The sequence below is a fragment of the Mastigoproctus giganteus genome, chromosome 5, assembly GCF_048544385.1.
Source record: "Mastigoproctus giganteus isolate SK-2022 chromosome 5, ASM4854438v1, whole genome shotgun sequence".
NCBI lineage: Eukaryota > Metazoa > Arthropoda > Arachnida > Uropygi > Thelyphonidae > Mastigoproctus > Mastigoproctus giganteus.
In genome coordinates, this window is record NC_143579.1 from 170,213,880 (window position 1) to 170,238,292 (window position 24,413).

The 24,413-nt window shown below is 34.8% G+C and overlaps 2 protein-coding genes across 2 annotated transcripts in view; both read left to right on the plus strand.

The window, feature by feature from the left end:
* LOC150085835 (nitric oxide synthase, inducible-like) overlaps window positions 1-12,485 on the plus strand; it is a 116,325-nt gene extending 103,840 nt beyond the window's left edge. Inside the window, exons 13-15 of the mRNA XM_090374712.1 lie at window positions 1,508-1,569; window positions 9,256-9,430; window positions 12,474-12,485. Of these exons, the coding sequence (XP_090230838.1) occupies window positions 1,508-1,569; window positions 9,256-9,430; window positions 12,474-12,485 (249 nt within the window). The remainder of the gene's footprint in view (window positions 1-1,507; window positions 1,570-9,255; window positions 9,431-12,473) is intronic.
* A 349-nt stretch (window positions 12,486-12,834) lies between these two features.
* The window catches only part of LOC150085836 (nitric oxide synthase 1-like), a 44,138-nt gene continuing 32,559 nt past the window's right edge, over window positions 12,835-24,413 (plus strand). Inside the window, exons 1-2 of the mRNA XM_090374713.1 lie at window positions 12,835-12,870; window positions 15,799-15,934. Of these exons, the coding sequence (XP_090230839.1) occupies window positions 12,835-12,870; window positions 15,799-15,934 (172 nt within the window). The remainder of the gene's footprint in view (window positions 12,871-15,798; window positions 15,935-24,413) is intronic.

Below are 24,413 nucleotides of genomic sequence, written 5' to 3' on the forward strand. Positions count from 1 at the left end.
ATACATGTATTTTTTAATGTCAAAATTGAAAATTTGAAGATGTGTTTTTATGTCATTTTTAGTGAAACAAAACTTTTATCAGTTCTGCTCAAAATAAACTAAAATACAATGCAAACATTAAATATAAACATAAAAGTACTATTTCCTTCCATTTTCCAGTTTACAAAACTGTTAGGGGTATGAAATATAAAAATTGTGCATGCATGCATACATATTTATGTTTATATATTATGTATATAAATATTTACACACACATACTGGATGCTATTAGTGACTTCCATTTTCAAATATCCCACACTTTTAAGTGTGCAAAATTTCAAAATTATGCATTTGAATATATTTCTGCTTATACATTATGTATTGCAATATAAAAAAAACATGCAAACACTTTTTTTTTTAATCTTTTTATTTTTTTGGAAGTTCCTGGGAGGTGTATGACTGAACAAAAATAGTCGCAAGAACTGTTGCACAGCATTTGTCAGGTGCTTTACAGCAGTTACTCTGCAAAAATCATAAAAATAAAAAATAAAAAAAATTCATTCAAAAATTACAGTAAAACTCTCTACAGTTAGGAAGGTGGAGAAAGTTTCAGTCATTAACCTTGAGTCAACAATTTTTTCATGAAGATTCTTTTTGCAAGGGACCTGTCAAGTCCTTTTCAAGCACAGAGGGATTAATTTGTAGCTGGTGGAAGTATCTTAGTATCATAAGGATCCAAAAAGATTCATTCAACACTTTGTAATAAACTGTATTGTGTTTGTAATTATGACTACCACTATTTGATTTCAAGATAACTAAACCCTTTTTTTAATAATTGTCAAACCTCCCAAGCAGCTATGGTGACAAACTTGACCACATTGATGATAAATGCCATCCATCTTTTCCTTTGCAATGTGTGTGTGTGTGTGTAGATGTAACCATCAATCAAGTATTGCACCTTTCCTGTACTCAGCTGAAGAGAATCTGGTTTTGCTGTCGTGTGCTTTCCTCCAATTAGTAACATTTTCTAGCTTTGTGACATTGAATCATCATATGGAATCAAACTGTTAATGCATGAACTTCACATTTTATGCATCAAGTGTTCCTGTTATTGACAGGTATTAATATCAAAAATTAATTAAATGTATGTTTTTAAGATGAAAAATGGATTTTTCACAGTTGTGTTCAGAAAAGGTTAAAATAAGGGTGGCATCAAAAAAATTAACAATTTTGAATTATTTTTTGCTGATTTTTTTAATGCATTGCGTGGGGGTCGAAGTGACCCAGGATGTACAGAGGAAGATCAGTGCTTTGTGCCACTGTGACAAGTTTGCCTTTACAGTTGCAGAACCTTTTTAGGTCCTCAGATGCAATGATATATCATTGCACCTGAGGATGTAAAGACTACATATCTCTCTCTCTCTCTCTCTCTCTCTCTCTCTCTCTCTCTCTCTCTCTCTCTCTCTCTCTCTCTCTCTCTGTTTTGTTGGCAGTTTTTCTTATTTTGAATCCTCAATTTCTTTTGTAGGATTTTTGGAAGCAGCTGAATAAAATGAGGAATCAAAATATGGTGTCATTAAAACATGTCAGGTAGGTAAGAAAGTGCTTTCAATTTATGGATAGGGTTATTATAAAAGAAGTGCTCACTTTAAAAAATTTATTATTTTCAAAATATTTCTGATACACAAATTAATAATTTTCTTTGTGAAGTAATTCAAAGTTTGTTCTGATGCATTTTAAAATATAAATGTTCCTAAAACTTTGCTTTGAATGAATTATCATGAAACTTTAGATTTGTCTCTTTCAAAGATTATCAAGCCACCCAAAATTTCAAAGATTATCAAGCCACCCAAGATTTCTTATCAAGCCACCAAAAATTTAATTAAAATCAAAGGGAACTGTAACTTATTATTTGTTTTTTCATGTCTCAAGTTATTTATATAAAAATGTTTATAATGTGTCACTTTAACTGCCTATAGATGGAAAACCATGAACTGCACACAGATAAAATTTCCCAAAGACAGTGTCTAGATCATGAGGAAATAAATTAGTTCCAACAACTAAGTTTTGTTTTAGAAACAAAAAGAGATTAGTTTCATACAGTAATATCAGGATGCACTTGGTATTGCATGACATGACCTGACTAGTAATGCACAGATCTTAATTAGCATTAGTAATGGCTACACTTCCCATTTCATGTATCCATTCCCTCCAAAAGTTTGTCCAGTTCTTCCTAGAATTTATTTAAGCTGCCAACTTTCACAATGACACATGGAAGTTCATTCCAGCAATCAACCATCCACTGGCTAAAGGCAAATTTCTGCACATCTATTCTACAACTGTCTTTCCTCAATTTGAATTTATGCAGGAGGAAGAATCCCATCAGTATTGAGCTTCCCCAAACCATCAAACCTTAGACAGCTCAATCAAATTGCCTCGCAGGTGCCTAGTCTCCAGATGCTGTAATTTGCAGAACTCAAGTCTTTCTTGGTAAGAGAACTCCTTTGCTCCACTCACCAATCTCGTTGAAAATCTATGTACAACAATATCACCTTTTTGTGCCCTTAAAAGATGATATCTGCTCTACAGTACCACCAGCTTTGCCCTCAGCAAACATACTCTGGGGTCCTATTCCATCTATTCTTTTTGCACAATGTATTCCCCATTTTCCTGACAATAGAGCCATTGACAACAACTAGCTCCTGTGGGACCAGAGCATTCTGCCTTGGGGGTTGCTGGTATGTTGCCTGATGATCAAGTGCAAGCCTGGTGTTGATGTGGGCAGCTGAGAGCTTGATGGGTCCCCAATTTAAATTATTCTAGGGTATCTGCCCTATTCTTCAGGCTCTCATAAAGGCCCATAACAACGCTGAGTTGCCACCTAATATCCTCACACTCTTTACATCGAGCATACACACACAAAGACAGCCCCTTCACAATATTATTGTCCCATTCCTGAGAGCTCTGCAAACATCAAACAAGCAGTACATTTCATGAGGCTGTGATTCAGAGGACAACCGCCCCTCAGTGTGCCCCCCCCAAACTGCAGCACTCCCACTACCCTGAACATTTTGCTTTGCTGCTCTGGTCTGAAACTTGATTTCAGTTAAAATTCAATATACAGCAGGCCCTTGTTATAACGCAGGTCACTTTATGCGGATTCACTATAACGCTGTTCTTATATTATAACCCATATCTGACTATAATACTGTCCCAAATCACTATAACGCTCTTTTACCAGCATACAGATTGCATTTTTAGCATATTTAACGAAAATGTTTCATGTGATGGAGTTGATAACTTGAAAATGAATAGCAAAACAGCATTAAAATGTTTCCCATGCCGACTTGAGAAATTTTCTCCATGCTAATTTAATTGCAGTACAGTGACTTGTTATGTAGTTTCAAGATTAACATTTTAAAAAATGATCAAGTATAGTGCTTGTAATATTTGCGTTATATGCATTTATCCGAAGTCTAGTCATCACTCAGTACAGTATCAGACATCATGCATAATGGACAGTTTACTTGAAAATTGTATCATAATTAATGCAACCAACACAGTTACATTTTCGAAGAGTTAATAATGGTGGATAAGAATGAAAAAGCAACAATGTCTGAGCGCAGTACGAAGACTATAAATGTAAGAAAAATACTGAATTTGAAAATTAAATTAGTCGTTTTGAAGCGAATCAATTCCGGTCAACGACAAGTGGATGTGTGCCATAATTTAGGACTGACAGGTTTAACTGTAAGAACAATTATAAAAAAAAATTAATTTTAGCAGCAGGAAAGACTGTTCCACTGCAAGCAACTAGGGCTAGGTTGGCTATTAGGATTGAAATAGAGAGACTTTAACTAATTTTATTGAGATAATATCCAATGCAGAATTCAGTTAAGTTAAATATTATATAAAAAATTTAAAAAAAAGAGAGATTAAACTATATGATGATCTGAAGAAAGCTCACCTAATAAAAAATGTGGACCATTTAAAACTAGTAAGGGCTGATTGAATAGATTTAAAATCCAGGGAGAAGCTACAAGTGCAGATCAAGGAGCCAAAACTTTCAAAAAAGAACTTGTTAAAATTATTGAAGAGGGGTGTTATGTGTTATACTTCTCAACAAGTTTTTAACAAAGATGAACTTTTTTGGAAACAAATGCCTAAAAGAAGTTTTAGGCATTCATTGGTTGACTTTATTGTTGGTTGGTAATGCTGCAGGGGATTTTAAAGTAAAACCCCTTTTAGTTTACCAGGAAGAGGGCCAAAGTACAACCCAAAATCGACACATTTTTCATGATTAAATTCATCAATTAAATTAAATCAATTTAGATCAATTAAATTCTTGATTTTAATTGTAATTTTAAGTTTAATTTTGATACATAAGTAGTTACCACATAATTATATACGTATGTAATGCAGAATATTTTACATGTACAAATATTTAAATATTAAATATTTTGACCAACATTTGTGCATCCATCTTTTTACTACCGTTTATTATTGATTACAAAATATTCTATGGCACCGATCACAACTCACAAATACAGGTGACCCCTGCTTAACGCTGATAATTCGTTCCTTAAAAACAGAGCGCTAAGTGAATCCACGCTAAGCGAGAGCCGCATTCCCATAAGGTAACATGTATTTGTGAGTTGTTGTCGGTGCCATAGGATATTTCCTAATCAATAATAAATGGTAGTGAAAAGATGCACAAATGTTGGTCAAAATATTTAATATTCAAATATTTGTACATATAAAATATTCTGCATTACATACGTATATAATTATGTGGTAACTACTTATGTATCAAAATTAAACTTAAAATTCCAATTAAAATCATGAATTTAATTGATCTAAATTGATTTAATTTAATTGATGAATTTAATCATGAAAAATGTGTCGATTTTGGGTTGAACTTTGGCCCTCTTCCAAATAAACTAAAAGGGGTATTAATTTTAAATCCCCCGCAGTTTAATTACTACCCAACAATAAAGTCGACCGATCCTTCGCCGCTTTGAAACCTGGCATGTTTTTTTATTCTTTCTATATAAAACTTCTTTTAGGCATTCGTTTCCACAAAAGTCCTGCTTCATCTATAAAAACTTGTTGAGAAGTACAGTATAACACATAATATCCCTCTTCAATAATTTTAACAAGTTCTTTTTTGAAAGTTTCGGCTCCTTCTGCATTTATGGCTTCTCCCTGGATTTCGCTTTTAAATGGTTTAAACGGCTCCCTGGATTTTAAATGGTTCCACTTTTTTTTTTTTTTTTTTTTTCTTCTTTTCTTTAGGTGAGTTTTCTTCAGATCATCATATTGGCTAATCTCTTTCTCTTTTTTTTTAATAATATTTAACTTAACTGAATTCTGCATTGGATATTATTTTCAATAAAATTAGCTAAAGTCTTTCCATTTCAATCCTAATAGCCGGCCTAGCCCTAGTTGCTTGCAGTGGAACAGCTATCTTTCCTGCTGCTAAAATTAATTCTTTATTTTTTTTATAATTGTTCTTACAGTTAAACTTGCAAGTCCTAAATTATGGCACTCATCCGCTTGTCTTTGACCGGAATCGATTCGCTTCAAAACGTCTAATTTAATTTTAAAATTCAGTCTTTTTCTTACATTTATAGTCTTTGTACTGCGCTCAGACGTTGTTGCTTTTTCATTCTTATTGGCCATTATTAACTCTTTGAAAATGTAACTGCGTTGGTTGCATTAATTATGATACAATGTTCAAGTAAACTGTCCGTTTCGCACGATGCCTAATACGGTACTAAGTGATGACTATACTTCGGATAAATGCATATAACGCAAATATTACAAGCAATATACTTGACCATTTTTTAAAATGTTGATCTCAGAACTACGTAACAAGTTACTGTACTGCATTAAATTAGCGTGCGAGAAAATTTCACTGAGTGTGGGAAAATTTTTCAAGTCGGCATGGATTTTCAAGCTACCAACTCCATCAAATGAAACTATTTCATTAAATATGTTCAATCTTCATTAAATATGTCCAAAAATTCAATCTGTAAAAGAGCATTATAGTGATCTGTGACAGCGTTATAGTCAGATACGGGTTATAATATAAGAACAGTGTTATAGCGAATCAGCGTAAAGCGAACCACATTATAACGGGGGCCTGCTGTAAATATGTTACCTTATGGGAATGTGGCGCTCACTTACCTCAGATTCACTTAGCACTCTTTTTCCGGAACGAATTATCAGCATTAAGCTGGGGTCACCTGTAATTAATATATCACAATAAACTTATATCCTTCTAATTTCTGCCTATTCTTGAGACTAAAAACCAACTTATCTGGAGGGAAATATTCATCAGATTATGAGGTGATAGCAGACTCCTTTTTCTTCAGGACTGGAATTGTGACTTTGAAGCATCACTGGCAAAACTGCATTGAGTTACAAGGAGACTACATAAATGGTGAATAGTCAACATCAGATAACCCCTCCTATGTTACACTAGACTTAACAAACAAACCTCATATACAGTGATATGTCATAAATCTATCATTAAAAATAACTAGCACTTTTTGAAAATTTTATATTAAAAAAAAAGGTGCTTCATTTGAAAGTTTTTATAAATTTTACATGCCCATGGGAGTTGGACTGTAGCTATCCAATGTCATTCAAGCTCATGCTGATATGAGTGGACAGTTCGTTGATAATAAATCTCCATGTGGGATATAATGAGAAATCATTAATTTTTGTTGCACATATAATATAGAGTTGATTATGAGCTTTGAAATTATTACATATTACTTCTAGGAAACCTTTCTTTGTGCCTTCCAAAGCGGAGGCCATGATAAAAATTTCTCAAGCACCACATTCTAAGCTTTATTGTGTTCACTTAAAGTTATATTGCATATTGTTTGAAACATCTTTCAAACAGTACACAATATAAGTTTCTTATAAGTTTCTCACTGGTTGTTCCTAATGTTGTTCAACATATACTGTCATATACACTTGTTTTATATACATATGTCATATACTGTCATATACACTTAGAAAGCACCACATTCTAAGCTTTATTGTGTTCACTTAAAGTTATATTGCATATTGTTTGAAACATCTTTCAAACAGTACACAATATAAGTTTCTTATAAGTTTCTCACTGGTTGTTCCTAATGTTGTTCAACATATACTGTCATATACACTTGTTTATATATAACTTTTGAAATGAAAATAATAAGGCTTAGAATATATCATTTTGTCACTACTAGTACTAATACTAAATATTCATAGCTTCATTTTCAAACTCTCATATCATAGTGTGAGTTCATTATGTTGGAAAACACACTTTGGTGAAGCTTTACAAGGTCATAAAATAATTTATAATTGCCACTACAGCAGTTTTTTGTTTGACAAAGTCACAGTATCCAGGACACTTATAGCAGATATATGTAGTAATAGCAGATATATATACAATGCTTACAGCTGCTATACATAATAAATAATGGATAGTGGATCTTTATGGCCAATATACTAGCAGGGCATTCTGTAGTGGCCATAAAGAGAATCAGTATTCCAGGCTACAGTTGTGAAATGGATATTGAAATTTTTATTTATTTATTTTTTGTTGTTTATTTGTTTATTTGATGCCCAGTAAAATTTATCAAGGTGAGTGATGTGCTGTAATTGTAGTGGCATTGTTTCTATGCTAGAACACTGCATATTCTTTCAGCAGTTGTCCAATTTCTATCAGAAATTCCATACATTATTATTAGATTTCAAAAATCTTCAATGACCAAATTCCACTTTTGCCAGATTTACGAAATTTTTCTGTATTTGAAATTTTTGTTTGTGATATAATAATTATCATACCACAAATATCAATCAAATATATATTTTTGTGATGAATATTTAGTATCAGTATAAAATGATACATTCAATTGACATGTATGTGTTGAACATGATTAGGAACAACAAGTGTTAAACATATATAGAGTTTCATTTTCAAACTCTCTATCTCAACCATATCACAGTGTGAATTCATTGCTGTTAGTATCACCGTGTGAGTTCATTGCTGTTAGAAATACACACAGCAATGAAAGTTATTTGCATCCCACGAAAGTAATATAATTTACAACAATTTTTATTTATTTTTTTTTTTGCTGTAGTAGCAGTTATAATCAAAATATCATGGGCATTTATTGTGGATATACATAGTAAATGCATAGAGTTGTATAGCTACTGTACATAACAAATTAATACCTAATAATGGAGCTTTATGGCCACTATCACTAAACTAGCAGGACATTTTGTAGGGACCATAACGGACTGGGATTTTAGACCACTCTTGTGAAGTCCAGTTTGTCATTCTTAGTCATCAGTAGTTATGCCATTTATATCCAGTGGAAAAAATGTATATATACAGTCCATCCCTTTCCTTCTAGTGTTAACACAAGCAAAGAATTCTTTGCTACTTTGCATTCTTAGCCAAAGGCTTGTCATAAGCATGCCTAACCCCTTTTAGTAACTTTAAAACTAGTTTATACTTACTGTAGGCTTCTGAATACGCTGACAATTTATAACCAGCCTATGCACCTTTTTTCATCTGACATCCATTTGATTCTAAACCTTGAATAGTCCCTTAGTATAAAAAGTAACTTGTATGATTACATCCCTGAACACTTCCTATTTTGCATTTGCATTTGTCCCAATGTAAATGCAAAATCCATCAGTCCCAATGAAAATAATTTAAACATTGTCTAAGAACATTGAAATCACCTTTGTAAATGCAAAATCCTTTACCCTTAACTTCATCCCCCCCCATAGGGTATTTAACTTTTTGAAATGCCTTCACATATGTGGGGGATCGAGCCAATCCCTAATTTTAAGCTCATATATTGCAGCCATTTTTCAATATTTCTTATTCATTTTTTCCCACTGATTAACAAAACTATAGGGACTCTAATGAAAAATATCATTTTCATCTTACTAGTAGATTTTTTTTCAAGAATGTACACTTTCCTATGGATGGTGTATATTTTGGCTGTTTTTACACTTCAATTTTAAAGGCAAATAGGGTGAAAAATAAGCATTTCTCATTGAATTTTTTCATGTTAGTAAGGAATAGTTTTTAATCTGTCAGTAATATTTTTCAGCAATTTGTTTTGTTTTTTTTTTTCTTTCTTTCTTTTGACTGATTTTGATTGTCTACCATTATCTTTGTTTTATCAGTATACATAGTCTTATTAGTAATAATAAGGTATATTACTTAAGTTGATAATATATCTAACTTTCTCCTTTCAGATATGCTGTGTTTTCATTGGGATCTAGCCAATATCCAACATTCTGTGCCTTTGGAAAAAATATTGATGAATGTTTATATGCAATGGGAGCTGAACGTATCTTGACAGTAGGACTAGGTGATGAACTGAGAGGACAAGAACAGACTTTCAATGTCTGGGCACAAAATACTTACAGGGTTAGAATCGCTCTCAAATGTTGTTATTTAATTGTTTTTATTACATTTTGAGTACCATTAGAAAATTGCAGTCATAATCAGGGATTGAATAAGGAAATAGATATTAATGATAAATTTAGCCTTCACTTCCAGTATTTTTGACCAGATTTTAATGATGTATCAAAGTTTGTTCATTTCTTTGAGTGAAATGTTGGGGGGGGGGGGTTTGAAAAAAAATTCAGATAAGCAAAATTTTGGATAACCAGAATTCTATTGTATTTGGTCTGATCATTAGAAATTAGCTATTATATTTTATTAAAAAATATTACACAGTATGACATGTTTATGGTAACATAACATGTCTTTGAATTCTGTAATCTATACTGCCATTTGACTCTTTCAGTTTTCTCTGAGGACAGAGTGATTATTTTTGGAACTGGAATTTACTTCTTGCTTTCAAACAGTATATCCTAGTTCATTATATGACATTTATTGGTTGAAGATTGGTATGGTTTAACACTTGGTTTGCAAACATGCACTTAACATCATTATTCAATCCGTGACCTATAGGTTTAAAAGTGTATGCTAATGGTGGAATGCTGAATATATAATTGTGTGAAGTGGACTTACAAAGTGTTTAATAATATACAATATGCATATATATATATATATATATATATATATATATAAATTAGAAGTAGTATTTCTTTAGTGCTCTAAAACCCCTCTCCTTCCACTCCCTCTACTTGGACCTATTATTAAATTTTATTCTATAAGTATTAATATTAGCAAAATTAGGTATAATTACCTAATATTAAGAAAATTAGGTAATTATACTACATCAGTAAAAAAAAAACTAACATTAACAGATGTTACCTTTCCTTACTCTATTTACCCAGTTCTTTCAAGTACAGTCAGTCCTCGTATAACACGTGTTTACACTACACGAATTCGATCATACACGATTTATAAATAGGGGAACGATATCATATATAACACTAACCGAATTTGCTTATGAATCACCCCAACAGAACGCAACATGATAGGAATGAAGAGAAGATTCTGAAAATGTATTTGTTTTTGATATCAGTGAAGGGGAAACACATTTCACCGTAGTAACGTGAAATTCCAGCTATCGATATTATCGCAAATGCAATTAGATCAAGTTTACAACCAGTTTATAACAGTTTCCACTAGCAGGAACACAACTGGAAATTGTTTTTATTGTTTTATGGTAGTAACCCCCAGAAATGTGCTTTAGTAAAATGTGAGCTAGTGAGGTGTTAATAGAGTTGTCTTTGCCTTTATGGTGTTGTTTATTCAGTTGCTACACACTCACAGCTTTGTTTATGTGTATCAAGCGTGCCTCCTCATTTTGTAATTGTGCTTTATTCCTTAAAAATGAGTAAAATACTTAAAAGGTATGAAAAGGAAGCATCCTGGTGAAGACACTACAGATTCAGAGAGAAAAAGAAGAGCAATATTGATAAACAGAGGTGGACTGGGTCAAAAATTCTTACCCAGGAAAATTTGTAATGGCCTCATACTAGCATTTATGGCCAAAATCACACCGGCCTCCGACCCACCATGGTTGCTGGTAAGGCTTATGGCCAGTTCGCCTCTGTCAATAGAGAAAAAAATATGAAATTGTGAAACACTTTGAGCTAAATGAAAGACCATGTGATATGGCACGTGCTACAGGCCTAAATGAGGCAACACCGAGAATTACAAAGAATGCAGAGAAAATAAAAACTTTCATAGCATGAACAACTCAAAGTGCAATTAAAATCCATTAGATTAAGACACAAAGAATTGGAAGAGATGGAACAGCTGTCATCTGTTTGGATAGAAAATTAAACAAAAAACAAGTTTGTTTACGATAGAAGCAAAAGCAATATTTAGCAATATTTTATTACGATAATGTATTGTGTTTAGTAATGTTTTGGTTACAAATGTGTGTTCAATCTTGGGTGGTCGGCCCCTAACCCTATTTTTCCCATAGGGCCTGTTGTTTATATTGCACGATTTTGCATTACACAAGGGTTTCTAGGAACACAACTATGAGGACTGACTGTATATATTAAATCTAAATTTAGATATACCTCTATCTTGATGGCTTGAATGAATGAACATTACTTTGTGTGAAGCAAAATTTATTTTGCTCCAAAGGAGTTTGGAGCAAAAATTTTATTGACCCAAGAATGCATAGGATGTATACCCATCCATTCAATTCTTCAGGCCATGAATGTGACTCAAACCGACCTCATTGTTTGGATATTTGACAATATCTATATATCAAACCGCAGAGATATCCTTTGTGGGTTATCTGAACACTCAAAAGGAGCCTAACAGGATTTGATTATTTTTATGTCATTATGAACCAATTGGAAATTATAAATAGTTTGATAGTTTGAAATTCTTCTAGATGTTCCATAGGAATCATGAATTTGTCCTGGTTTAATAAAGAATATTATAACTATTTATCTGTTTCATTTTAATTAAGTTCAAATTAGCTACATACATTGATTTATCCATGTTCATTGATGATTTGGATTCTATACAATTTCAAAAGATATCAGTAATTTAGGCAGAACCATGGATAACACTGTTTGTCTCTAAGTTGAACATAAGTCCAAGCCTTAGCACTGAGTATTTGGCTTCAGTCATCAATAGGAGCAGATAATTAGATCATGATCCCCATGATCTGAAGTCATACAAATTTTATTTGAATAGAACTCCTGATTTCTCACCTTTTTTCATAAGGTTTCGGAATTATATATTTTAATTTTAATATTTATTATGTAAGTTAATTTCAATAAAAAAATACTTACACAGCAGTTTCAGAAATATAAAAAACATGAACAGTACATGCACTAAATTAATAAATTTGTAATTTTACTTTGATGACATTTAATGCAGCTGTTTGAGAACTTAAGTCTTAAGAATATTGTAATTAATCACAACATTTGAATGTCAGAACTAATAAAAACTGGTTTATAATGTTTGCATGTGTTCGATAAACTTTTGGTGAAATGTATTTAATCTTGTTTTTGTTCCCAAATAGTATACTGATTAAGAGAGACATGCCTCGTCATCCCACTTATTGTTACATAAAATTCTGAGCTGGTGCTATTGACCAGCATGAAAATCTCACTCAATCATGTTATACTACCTATACTATATATATACACACCGATGAGCCAAAACATTATGACCAGCGAGTCGTTATGCAAATCGAAGCAACTGCAAGTGAACTATGGCGCATGCACGGGTCAGGACGCGGTATAAAAAACACCTGATATTGAGCTCCTTTAATCAGTGTTACTCTTGTTCTTCAGATGGGAAAGGCAGCAGACTTAGGCAGCAGCGAGTTTGACAAAGGCCAAATTGTAATGGCCAGACAACTGGGTTAGAGTATATCTGAAATGGCACGGTTGGTGGAGTGCTCACAGTCAACCATGGTTAGTACCTACTGAAAGTGGTCCAAGGAGAGAAAACCCACGAACCGTCAGCAAGGTGTTGGATGACTACCGCTCATCAATGCTCAAGGTGAGCAAAGACTCTCCCGGATGGTAATTGGCAAAAGAAGGGAAACTGTGATGCAACTCGCGGTAATTGGAATGCTGGTGACCGGAGTAATGAGTCACAACACACAGTACATCAAACCCTACCGAAAATGGCGCTGAATAGCCGCAGGCTGCTCCAAGTGCCCATGCTAACCATGGTTCACCGGTGACAGCACTACACTGGGCATGTGAGCATCGAAACTGGACCTTGAGTGATTGGAAGAAGGTTATCTGGTCCGACGAATCACGTTTCCTGTTGCACCATGTAGACGGCTGGGTACGCGTGTGTCATTTACCTGGGGAAGTGATGCCGCCTGGATGCACCGTGGGACAAAAACAAGCCGGTGGTGGCAGTGTCGTGCTTTGGGCGATGTTCTGCTGGGATACCCTGGGTCCAGTCATCCATGTGCTGAGCACTCTGACGTCTACCACCTACCTAAACGTCATTGCTGACCAGGTATATCCTTTCATTGCAATGGTCTTCCCCTCTGGCGATGCCATCTTTCAGCAGGATAATGTAGTAGTAGTAGTAGTAGCAGCATGTGATGCAAGAAAGCAAGTGTATGAGCTTATGCAGCATCAGCCAAAAAAAAAAAAAATCACGCCAATTCCCTCCAAATGCCTGTCCAGTTCCTCCTTAAATTTATTCAACCTGTCAACTTCCACAACGACAGATGGAAGTTTGTTCCAGCAATTAACCACCCACTGGCTAAAGGCAAATTTCCACACATTTATTCTACATCTGTCCTTTCTTAATTCGAATTTATGCCCCCTTAGGTTCGTAATCTGAACAAGTGAAAGGATCCCATCAGAATTCAGCATGCTCAACCCATTCAAGGCCTTATATACCTCAATTAGATCACCGGGCAGGTGCCTAGTCTCCAGCCACTGCAATTTGCAGAACTTAAGCCTCTCTTGGTAAGAGGATCCCTTCATTCCCCTCACCAATCTTGTTGCCCTTCTCTGTACACACTCAAGTAAATCTACATCCTTCCTAAAATGAGGCCTGACCATTACAGAGGGACAATCACCTCCTTTTCCCTGCTAGCAAAATTCCTATATATCATTGACAAAAGCCCATGACCTGCCCTGGCAGCCTGTCTGTATTGCTCAGAAAACTTCATATCTGATTGCACAGTTACCCCCAGGTCTTTGTAAAAATGTGCCATGCCACACCGCCCGGATTGTTCAAGACTGGTTCGCGGAATATGAGGAAGACTTCTTAATTTTAATTATATTAAACAGCAATTCTAATAAGCGAAAATAGGAGGAATATCTTGCTCAGAATAATCACCTGAGAGGGCATAAATTCAAATTGAGGAAAGATAGATGTAGGGTAGATGTGCAGAAATTTAGTATGCCAGTGGGTTGGTTGGTGGAACAGACTTCCATCCCTTGTTGTGGAAGTTGATAGCCTAAATAAATTTAAGGCTCAGCTGGACAGGTATTTCGAATGAACGGGGAGGGGTGAAGTGGAAGTTTTTTTTTTTTTTTTTTTGGCTGATGCTGCATAAGCTTGCTTTCTTGTATCATATGCCTATGCTAATGCTAATATTATCCACTATAAAAGTAAATATCACAAATTTATACTTTATTACATTACCAATTAACAAAATTAAATGATACATGGAAATCAGAAGTATATTTTCCACAGGTTAGCAAAATAAAAATAAATTTACGCTCATGTACACAGCTTAATTAATACTGTAATATGTACATTCTAACTAACTGCTATTTCTGTTCACTGACATTGTTTTTTTTTTTGGGTTGTAAAATTTAAAACTAAAAAAGATAAGCAATCAATAACAAGTAACACAGCACGCACAAATTGCAAATAAGACGATATGTGCAAGTGAGATACAGAGTAACAAGTTTACGAATCTTAAAAAATAGAAATGAAGAGAAGATACTGAAAATTTATGTTTTTTATATGATTGAAGAGGAAGGGGAAACACATTTCACCATAATAACATAAAAACTCACAGAATTCCAGCTATTGGTATTATTGCAAATGCAATAAGATCTAGTGTACTACCCATTTATAATAGATTGCACTAATAGAAAAGTCCAGTAAACTGGAAACTTCAAATTGTTGTATGATGACCTCTAGAAATGTGCTTTAGAAAAATATCGCAAAAGCATTCAAAATTGATTCTTATAATAGTGACATATGATAACTATGAAAGTGTAGTGCATTTTAATGATTTGAATTTGTTTTTTGAAATTAAAGCGGCTGATTCCACTAATCCACCGGTGATCATGTTAACCGGCATCTACTTATTTCACTTTATGATGGGATGAGCTTACAATTGTCTCTTGCTGGACTATGTGGTTCTTTCTCTCAGCCAATAGCAGCATTTGTAAACACGTTGGCCGCATGTTTTGTTTTTGCCTCCTTTAGTTGAAGTGATTTTTTGCGTTGTGCTTTAATTAATATATTAGTTTTAATCAATTTTTTGAATCAATATATATAATTTCCATTATAAAAATCACTTTTTTAGAGAGATAAATGGCTTAGTTATATAGCGAAAATTTCAACTTCTGAGGTCTTGGAACAAATTACCAAAAAACAGTGTGTTATTGGGTTCACATTACAATATTTTGACAATACGATGGTGTCTCTGGAATGGATTAATATTGTAAAGCGGGGGTCCACTATACTCTGTTTTAGAATCAATATAGCTGAAAACCATATTGATTCTAATACAGAGCATAAATTTGAAAAGGGATGCTCTTTATTAAAAATTGCTCAAATGGCACAGATACAGTTTTCTAGATTTAAATATTTCATGGTAATTTTAATCTTTTCTTTTTCTTTGTTAGGCTGCCTGCAAAACTTATAAATTTAATATTAATGAAGACATCTGCATGCCCTCAGTGGATAGCATTACATCTTGGAATGCAGAATCTTTTCGATTGAGTAAAGTTACAAAGAACAAACTTGGTGATGTATATTTAGGTAAGTGATATTTCTCTAGAATAATGTATTAAATTGTTTTATAGCTGAAATTAAATGTAAAAAAATTTTTTATATGAAATGGAAATTTTTTATAAAATATTTCCATCCATTTCCCTCCTTTTTTCAGATACAATTTGTGATAAAAGTTTATAAAATATATTAAGGAAACATGTCTGACTGTAAATAACAACACTATTTAATTAATGCTGTCATAATTAGAAAGGGCAAACAAAACTGAAAAAAAAAAAAGAAAAGGAATTACATCTGTTCAATATGGCTGCCATTTCACTTTTTACAAAATTGTCTTTTGAACACATCAAGCCACAGTCAGTAATATTCTAAAATTCTCAAATTATTGACCACTAAATCTTTAGTAGAGACCTGTGCTCATTACTTAATACTTTCTCCTTTAAGAATTCCCACAAAAAGTAATTGCTGAATTTTAAATCTGGGGAGAACTGTGGCCATTCAGTGGGAACCTGCTGTTCAATCCATCAACCTCGGAACTTTCATCTAAGAAATCAAGGACAATTTTTTGCATAGTGAGCTGGTGCTCCATCCTGCAAGAAAAGCAATGTTGAAAATTGATTTTGGACTGCATTAATGGGATAATTTTGTCTTTTAGCAGTCTCAGGTAGCTTTCTCCTGTCCTGGTTCTCTTAAAGAAAAAAAAGTGTGAGAACACCTCCAGTCCAGATTCCAGCCCGGTGTCAGGCAAAGATCACTTAAATCCTTGTTAAAGAATAAATGGGATTATTAAGAGAGTGGCAATTAAAAGTTCTATTTAGTTTAAATGTGGCTTCATCAGCCCACAAAACATTGTCAGCAATACCTTAGTTTGTAATACTTATGGCCAAAAATCATTCGGCAAATTCTAATCTTCAAAGTGACCTAAGAATGTGAATTGTCCTCATTCAAACTTTGTAGCAGCATGGGATGATAAACCTCATATTTAATTTCCGTTATTAGCATTAGCATTAGTAGAGGCATTTGATGCAAGAAAGCAAGCTTATGCAGCATCAGCCAAAAAAAAAAATAAATAAATAAAAAATAACCACTTCCACTTCACCCCTCTGTTCATTCGAAATACCTGTCCAGCTGAGCCTTAAACTTATTTAGGCTATCGACTTCCACGACAAGGGATGGAAGTCTCTTCGAGCAACCAACCACCCACTGGCTAAAGGCAAATTTCTGCACATCTATCCTATATCTCTCTTTCCTCAATTTGAATTTATGCCCTCTCAGGTGATTATTCTGAGCAAGAGGAAGAATCCCATCAGCATTGAGCATGCTCAAACCATTCAAGGCTTTATACACCTCTATCAGATTACCTCACTGGTGCCTAGTCTCCAGACACTGTAATTTGCAAAACGTAAGCCTTTCTTCGTAAGAGCACCCCTTTGTTCCATTCACTAATCTTGTTGCCCTTCTCTGTACTCATTCCAGCATCTCTACATCCTTCTTGAAATGAGGCCTCCAGACCTGTATACAGTACTCTAGGTGCGGTCTGACCATTGCCTTATACAAGGGAATAATCACCTCCTTATCCCTGCTAGAAAAATTCCTATATATCATCGACAATACACCATGAGCTACTCTTGCAGCCCGTCTGCACTGCTCATAAAACTTCATATCTGCCTGCATAACCACCCCCAGGTCCCTTTCATTCTCTACTACTGTCAGTGTAGCACGACAGAGTTGATACATTGCTCTGGGGTTGCTGTCTCCCATATGCAGTACTTTACATTTGTCAATGTTAAACCTCATTTGCCACCTCTCAGCCCATCTGCTCAACCTTTCCAGATCCTGTTGCAGTAGCATAGTGTCAGTAGTGTCCTTGACAACCCTGCCAACCTTCGTATCGTCTGCAAACTTGGACATTAAGCTTGATATACCATCATCAATATCATTTATAAATACAGAAAGCAATAATGGACCCAATACTGAACCCTGAGGGACTCCACTAATAACATTAGTCCACGATGAGCAGTGTCCATTGATTATCAATCTCTGTCTTCTTCCCCTCAACCACCCCTTTATCCATAGCAGCAATTTGCCTCCAATGCCACACTGATCCAATTTGTGCAGCAGTCTTCCATGTGCAACAGTATCAAAAGCCTTTCTAAGATCCAAGTATATAATATCAAAATTATTCCCTGCATCCAGTTCTTTTGTGACTGCATCATAGTATCCAATCAAATTGGTCAGGCAAGACTTCCCCTTAACAAAACCATGCTGTGTCCGAGCTATAACTGAAGTCTTGTCTAGATGATCCTGCAGTGCTTCTTTAACCAGTGCCTCCATTAATTTTCCAGGAACAGAAGTTAAATTAACAGGTCTATACTTACTTGTGTTGCCCTTTGATCCTCCTTTGTGAATTGGGGTCACATTTGCACATCTCCAGTCCATGGGTACCTCCCCTGAGTCCAAGGAAAGCTCTCATAATTATGGCTAAGGGTTTGCTTACTTCCTTTGCTGCTTCCTTTAATATAACTGGATAGATCCCATCCACCCCAGGTGCCTTTCTTGTATTTATCTTCAACAATTTCTCCTCCACTTTACTCTCAATTATTACAAGATCATCTAGCTCACTGCCAGTGTTTACTTCATCTATGGCATTCCCCTTCCTGAATAACTCCTCAAGTGTGAATGTAGATGCAAAATATTGATTTAATTTGTTAGCTACCTGAGCAGGATCATCAACAGTTGAACCATCGATATCAAATGGACCAATCTGATTCATCCCCTTCCTTCTGGAGTTTACATAAGTACTATCATAAGCTTCCATGTCACCTATTAATTTATATGTATCCCATGCATTTTTCTTCTCTGCCATATGCCTCATTAGTTCATCTGACATCCAATTAGGTCTAAACCTTGAACAATATTTCTTAGTTGGTATGTAAAGCCTAGTAGCTTCCAAGATTAATTCTTTCAGTGCTTCCTATTTTGAATTTGCTGTTAGTAATATTATCAGTGGTTCCACTGTATAGAATTTAAATACTGTCTCAGACCACTGTAGTCACCTTTACGAAAGCAAAAACCCTTCCCTTTACCACTGATGGTAGTTACCTCTTTGAGTAAATACCACTTCAGCACACTGTGATCACTGCCACCTAGTGGTTCCTTTATCTGCAGGTTCGTAATGCATGAAGAATTACTATTGATAATAAGATCAAGAGTATTACTCCCTCTAGTTGCCTCCCGAACATGCTGATGTAAAAACCAATCACCCAGTAAAGCCACAAAAGCCTTGCTAGTGTGTGAGTGACCAACCCACAAATTCCAGTCAATATCTGGGAAATTAAAATCCCCCATTTACTCTCTTATTTATTGGTCCACTCTATTTACCTGTTCACCTTTTTATTATACCCATCAGAGTTATTAGGCCTATAACACATTCCTACTCTCAATTTTGATTTCCCAGTGCTTATGTCACAACAAACTGACTCGACACTGCACTGTCCAGTGATGTCAACTGGCTGTACCGCCTTGGATTTTATGTGTTTCTTAACTAATAGCATTCTTTCCTATCCTGTCTATCCTTCCTGTACACATTGTACTCCCCAAATTCCAGTTCTGCATTCCTTATATCTGTGTGACACCACATCTCTAATATCCCAACAATATATCCCTTTGAGCAATACCTCAAATTCATCAAATTTATTTACCAAACTCCTAGCATTGGTATACATGGAAGTATACATCCAATTGTTCCTATTATTAGCTACCCTAACACAACCCATGTGTTTACTTGTACTGCAATGGCTCCCAGCAGTCTCTGAAATACCCTGCATCTTGTTTTCCAGGCTGCTGCTCATTACTATAGAAGCAGTGCAAGAATCACTTTCACCTCTGCCAGTGGCTACTGTTAATCTATTAGTCCTTGTATTCCCCTAAGCTAGCAGTTTTCCGACCCACCTAACACTGCCTCGATAGCATCAGCAAATATTCTTGCACTCTTTCTATTGAAGTGTATCCCATCCCTGTAGAAGCAGTCTTTCCTGTTAACAAGTACAGAAAAGGCTGAAAAAAATTCTACCCCTTGAACCTTGCACAATCCTTCCAGGGCCGAATTGATCGACAGGTTCTCATCACATACTCCCTCCTATCATGTCTGGGCAGAATTGCAGACACTTTCAAATTGAACCCTAATTCACGGCTTTTTTTCAACAGTGACCTGTATCTGTTAATTAATCCCACTGGTCTCCTACTCTTAACATCATTAGTGCCAACGTCTACAACAATATCACCTTTTGTGCCCTTAAAAGATGATATCCGCTCTACAACATCATGAACTTTTGCCTCCAGCAGACTGAAGATTAGCTATGTACTGAAGAGAAAATGTTGCTTACAACCATGTTTTTTTAACTGAAACACACTGGTTGCAGGGTGTTTCAATTAAAATTCAAATGGTTGCAGCAAGTGCAAAACACAATGTGTTGTTGTATCCTTTCATATAGTGCAAGCAGTTTATTTTCTTGCCACTTTTGAAGGACTAGTAGAATTGCCTGATAACTGAACTTAACAGCAGTTTTAATTTTAAATTTAGTTTAGTGTTTCAGAACTCTAAACTAAACTTTCTTTGAAGCTAAGAATATAGTGAAATGTCCTTAATCATAGTCCTACTTCCACCTGCATTAAAAAATATACTCTTTAATTACTATATCAGAAACTGAATATTGTAATTACCATATCAGAATGAGTACAATGAACAATTGTACAGATAAATAGTGGGCTAGTAAATCAGAATGTCTTATAATGGGGGATTTTAACTTCCCAGATATTGACTGGAACTTGTGGGTTGGTCACTCACACACTAGTAAGACTTTTGTGTATTTATTGGATGATTGTTTTCTGCAGCAGCAGCATGTTCGACAGGCAACCAGAGAGGGTAATACTCTTGATCTGGTTATCAGCAGTGATCATTTGTGTATTAAGAATTTGCAGATAAAGGAACCACTAGGTGGCAGTGATCACAATGTACTGATGTGGGATTTACTTAAAGATATAATTACCATCAGGGATAAAGGAAAGGGTTTTTGCTTCCGTAATTTTTTTTTTTTTTTTAATTTTTATTTTGGTAGTTATTGGCGCATCGGCTTCTGTGGCCATAGTGCACCTCCCAAGGTTTTTTGCAGTACTTTGATGCTTCCGTAAAGGTGAGTACAGTGGTCTCAGACAGTTCTTAAATTCTGTATAGTGGGATCAACTGACAATATTATCAACAGTAAATTCTAAGTGGGAAGCATTCAAGGAATTAATCGTGGGTGCTACTAAAAGTTTCATACCTATTAAGAAATATTGTTCAAGGTTTAGGCCTAAATGGTTATCAAATGAACTAATGAGACTTGTGACAGGGAAGAAAAAGGCATGAGATTCATATAAATTATCAAGCGACTCAGAAGCTTATGGCAGATATAAGCTAGTCTGTAATCAGGTCACAAAGGAGGTTAGGCAGGCGAAGGCAGATTACGAGAAATCTTTGGCAAAAGATGCTAAGAAAAACAGCAAAGATTTCTTTACTTATATAAACTCTAAAAGGAAGGGGATGAATCTGATTGGTCCACTTGATATCGATGGTTCGACTGTTGATGATCTTGCTCAGATAGCAAACAAACTGAATGAGTATTTTGCATCTACATTCACACATGAGGAGTTATTAAGGTTTGAAAATGGTAGAAGGTTATCAAATTGTAGCAGGATGTAATAACTGGATGAATAAGATTTTGTAATAACTGAGAGCAATGTGGAGGAGAAATTGTTGAAGTTAAACATAAGAAAGGTACCTGGTGTGGATGGAATCTATCCAGTTTTATTAAAGGAGGCATCAAAGGAACTAAGCAAACCCTTAGCCATAATTATGAGAGCATCCTTGGACTCAGGGGAGGTCCCCACAGACTGGAAATGTGCAAATGTATCCCCAATTCACAAAGGGGGATCGAAGGGTGACACAAGTAATTACAGACCAATTAGTTTAACTTCTGTTCCGGGTAAAATAATGGAGTCACTGGTTAAAGATGTATTGCAGGATCATCTAGACAAGACTGCAGCAATAATTTAGACACAGCATGGGTTTGTTAAGGGAAAGTCTTGTCTGACGAATTTGATAGGATATTATGATGTGGTTACAAAGGAACTGAATGCAAAAAAATAATTTTGATATCATATATTTGGATTTCAGGAAAGCTTTTGACACTGTTGCGCATGGAAGACTATTGTACAAATTGGAGCAGAATGGTATTAAGGGTAAGTTGCTACAATGGATAAAAGGATGGTGAGTGGGAAAAGACAGAGGGTGGTAATCAGTGGATGCTGCTCTTCGTGGGTTAATGTTATTAGTGGAACGACAGGGTTCGGTGTTGGGTCCTCTGTTGTTTTGTATATTTATCAATGATATTGATGAAAGTATATCAATCTTAGTGTCGAAGTTTGCAGATGATACAAAGGTTGGCAGGGTTGTTAATGACAGTAATAGCAGTGTGCTACTGCATCAGGATCTAGAAAATTTGGGCCGATGGGCGCTAAGAAGTGGAAACTGAAGTTTAACCTTGACAAATGCAAAGTACTGCAAATGGGTTAGAAGTAACCCCAGAGAAACGTACCAACTGTGTGGTACTACACTTAAGGTGGTAGAAAATGAAAAAGACCTGGGAATAATTGTGCAGTGAGATATGAAGTTTTCTGAGCAATGCAGACAGGCTGCCAGGGCAGGTCATGGGGTTTTGTCAATGATATATAGGAATTTTTCTAGCAGGGAAAAGGAGGTGATTGTCCCTCTGTATAAGGCAATGGTTAGGCCATGCCTTGAGTATTGCGTACAGGTCTGGAGGCCTCATTTTAGGAAGGATGTAGATTTGCTTGAGTTTGTACAGAGAAGGGCAACAAGATTGGTGAGGGGAATGAAGGGATCCTCTTACCAAGAGAGGCTTAAATTCTGCAAATTGCAGTGGCTGGAGACTAGGCACCTGCACGGTGATCTGATTGAGGTGTATAAGGCCTTTAATGGGTTGAGCACACTGAATTCTGATGGGATCCTTCCACTTGTTCAGATTACGAACCTAAGGGGGCATAAATTCAAATTAAGAAAAGACAGATGTAGAATAGATGTGCGGAAATTTGCCTTTAGCCAGTGGGTGGTTAATTGCTGGAACAAACTTCCATCTGTCAATGTGGAAGTTGATAGTTTAAATAAATTTAAGGAGGAACTAGACAGGCATTTGGAGGGAATGGTGTGTGTGTTTTTTTTTTTTTTTTGGCTGATGCTGCATAAGCTCATAAGCTTGCTTTCTCGCATCACATGCCACTACTACTACTGTCAGTATATTTTAAAATTACTAATATTGAAATTAGCTTGATATGCACTGGATGCCATTCCACTTATTAGAGAATTAAACTTGAAGCATTCTGGTTTTTCCAAATTAAGCTCAAATTATTTTGATTATTAAAATATTATAGAAAAGTTTTTAAAATGTTTAGTTGCTCATTGCCAGTTACAAATTTGAACACTTTTATAGTGTCTGAATATCAGAACTAATGAAAGCTGGTTTATAATGTTGGTCTCTTTGTTGATTATTTCTTTAATACAAATTTTTGCTTACACAGTATACACAGACTATAATATTGAGGTGTAGAAACATTCTAGCAATAACATAAAACTGAAGAACAAGGCAAAGAATCTAAAGAAGACATAGAACAAAGTAATTTGTTTTTAAAGTTTTCTAAGAGTTGCTGAAATAATTAGTAGTTGGTGTGAAAAATATTGTTCCTCTTTTTGATTATCTGTGAAGAAAAAATAAAATATAGGAATGATGCCTAGTGATACTATGAAAGAGTGTAGTGCTATGTGAATGGTTAATTTCTTCATTTGTCTAGAGGGGTTCATGTTTGATTTCTCCATTGTAGAGTGGAGGAATTCTAAAATGTCTCTTGAATTGGAGCTGTTATTAACCAGTATACGAATATCGGTTTGGGGGGAGAAGGGGGTCCTTATTTTATAGTTTTTAGCCTCACATAACAAAGAAAAGTACAGACATAATATACTGGCACAACATGACTTAAGATACTAATAGGCCATAAAAACAATACCAACAACAGCCTTAGTTTCTCAAATTTTTACTTAATATTAAATTTTTCATAGCTTCATAGTTTGCTTACTTTGTTGATTTATTTTGAAAGACTGCTTTATAATAAGAAGTTTTCTTTGTGTTTAATTTTTTGTCTTGTTTTTTAAAAATTTGTGTTTTTAAAAAAAAATCCCTTAGTTTAGGCCCTGAGAAGTTCATATTTTTGCTTAATATATCAATTTTCTCATAGATTCAAAACTGCTTTGTTTAAATATTTTTTTTTTTATTTTAGCATTATATTACTAAGAAAAATTTCTTAATGTAGATCTAATTATATAACATCTTAGTTTATGTATGAATATTTCACAATGCTCATTTAACCTGATCTCTAGTGCTAGTGTGGCCTTTATACA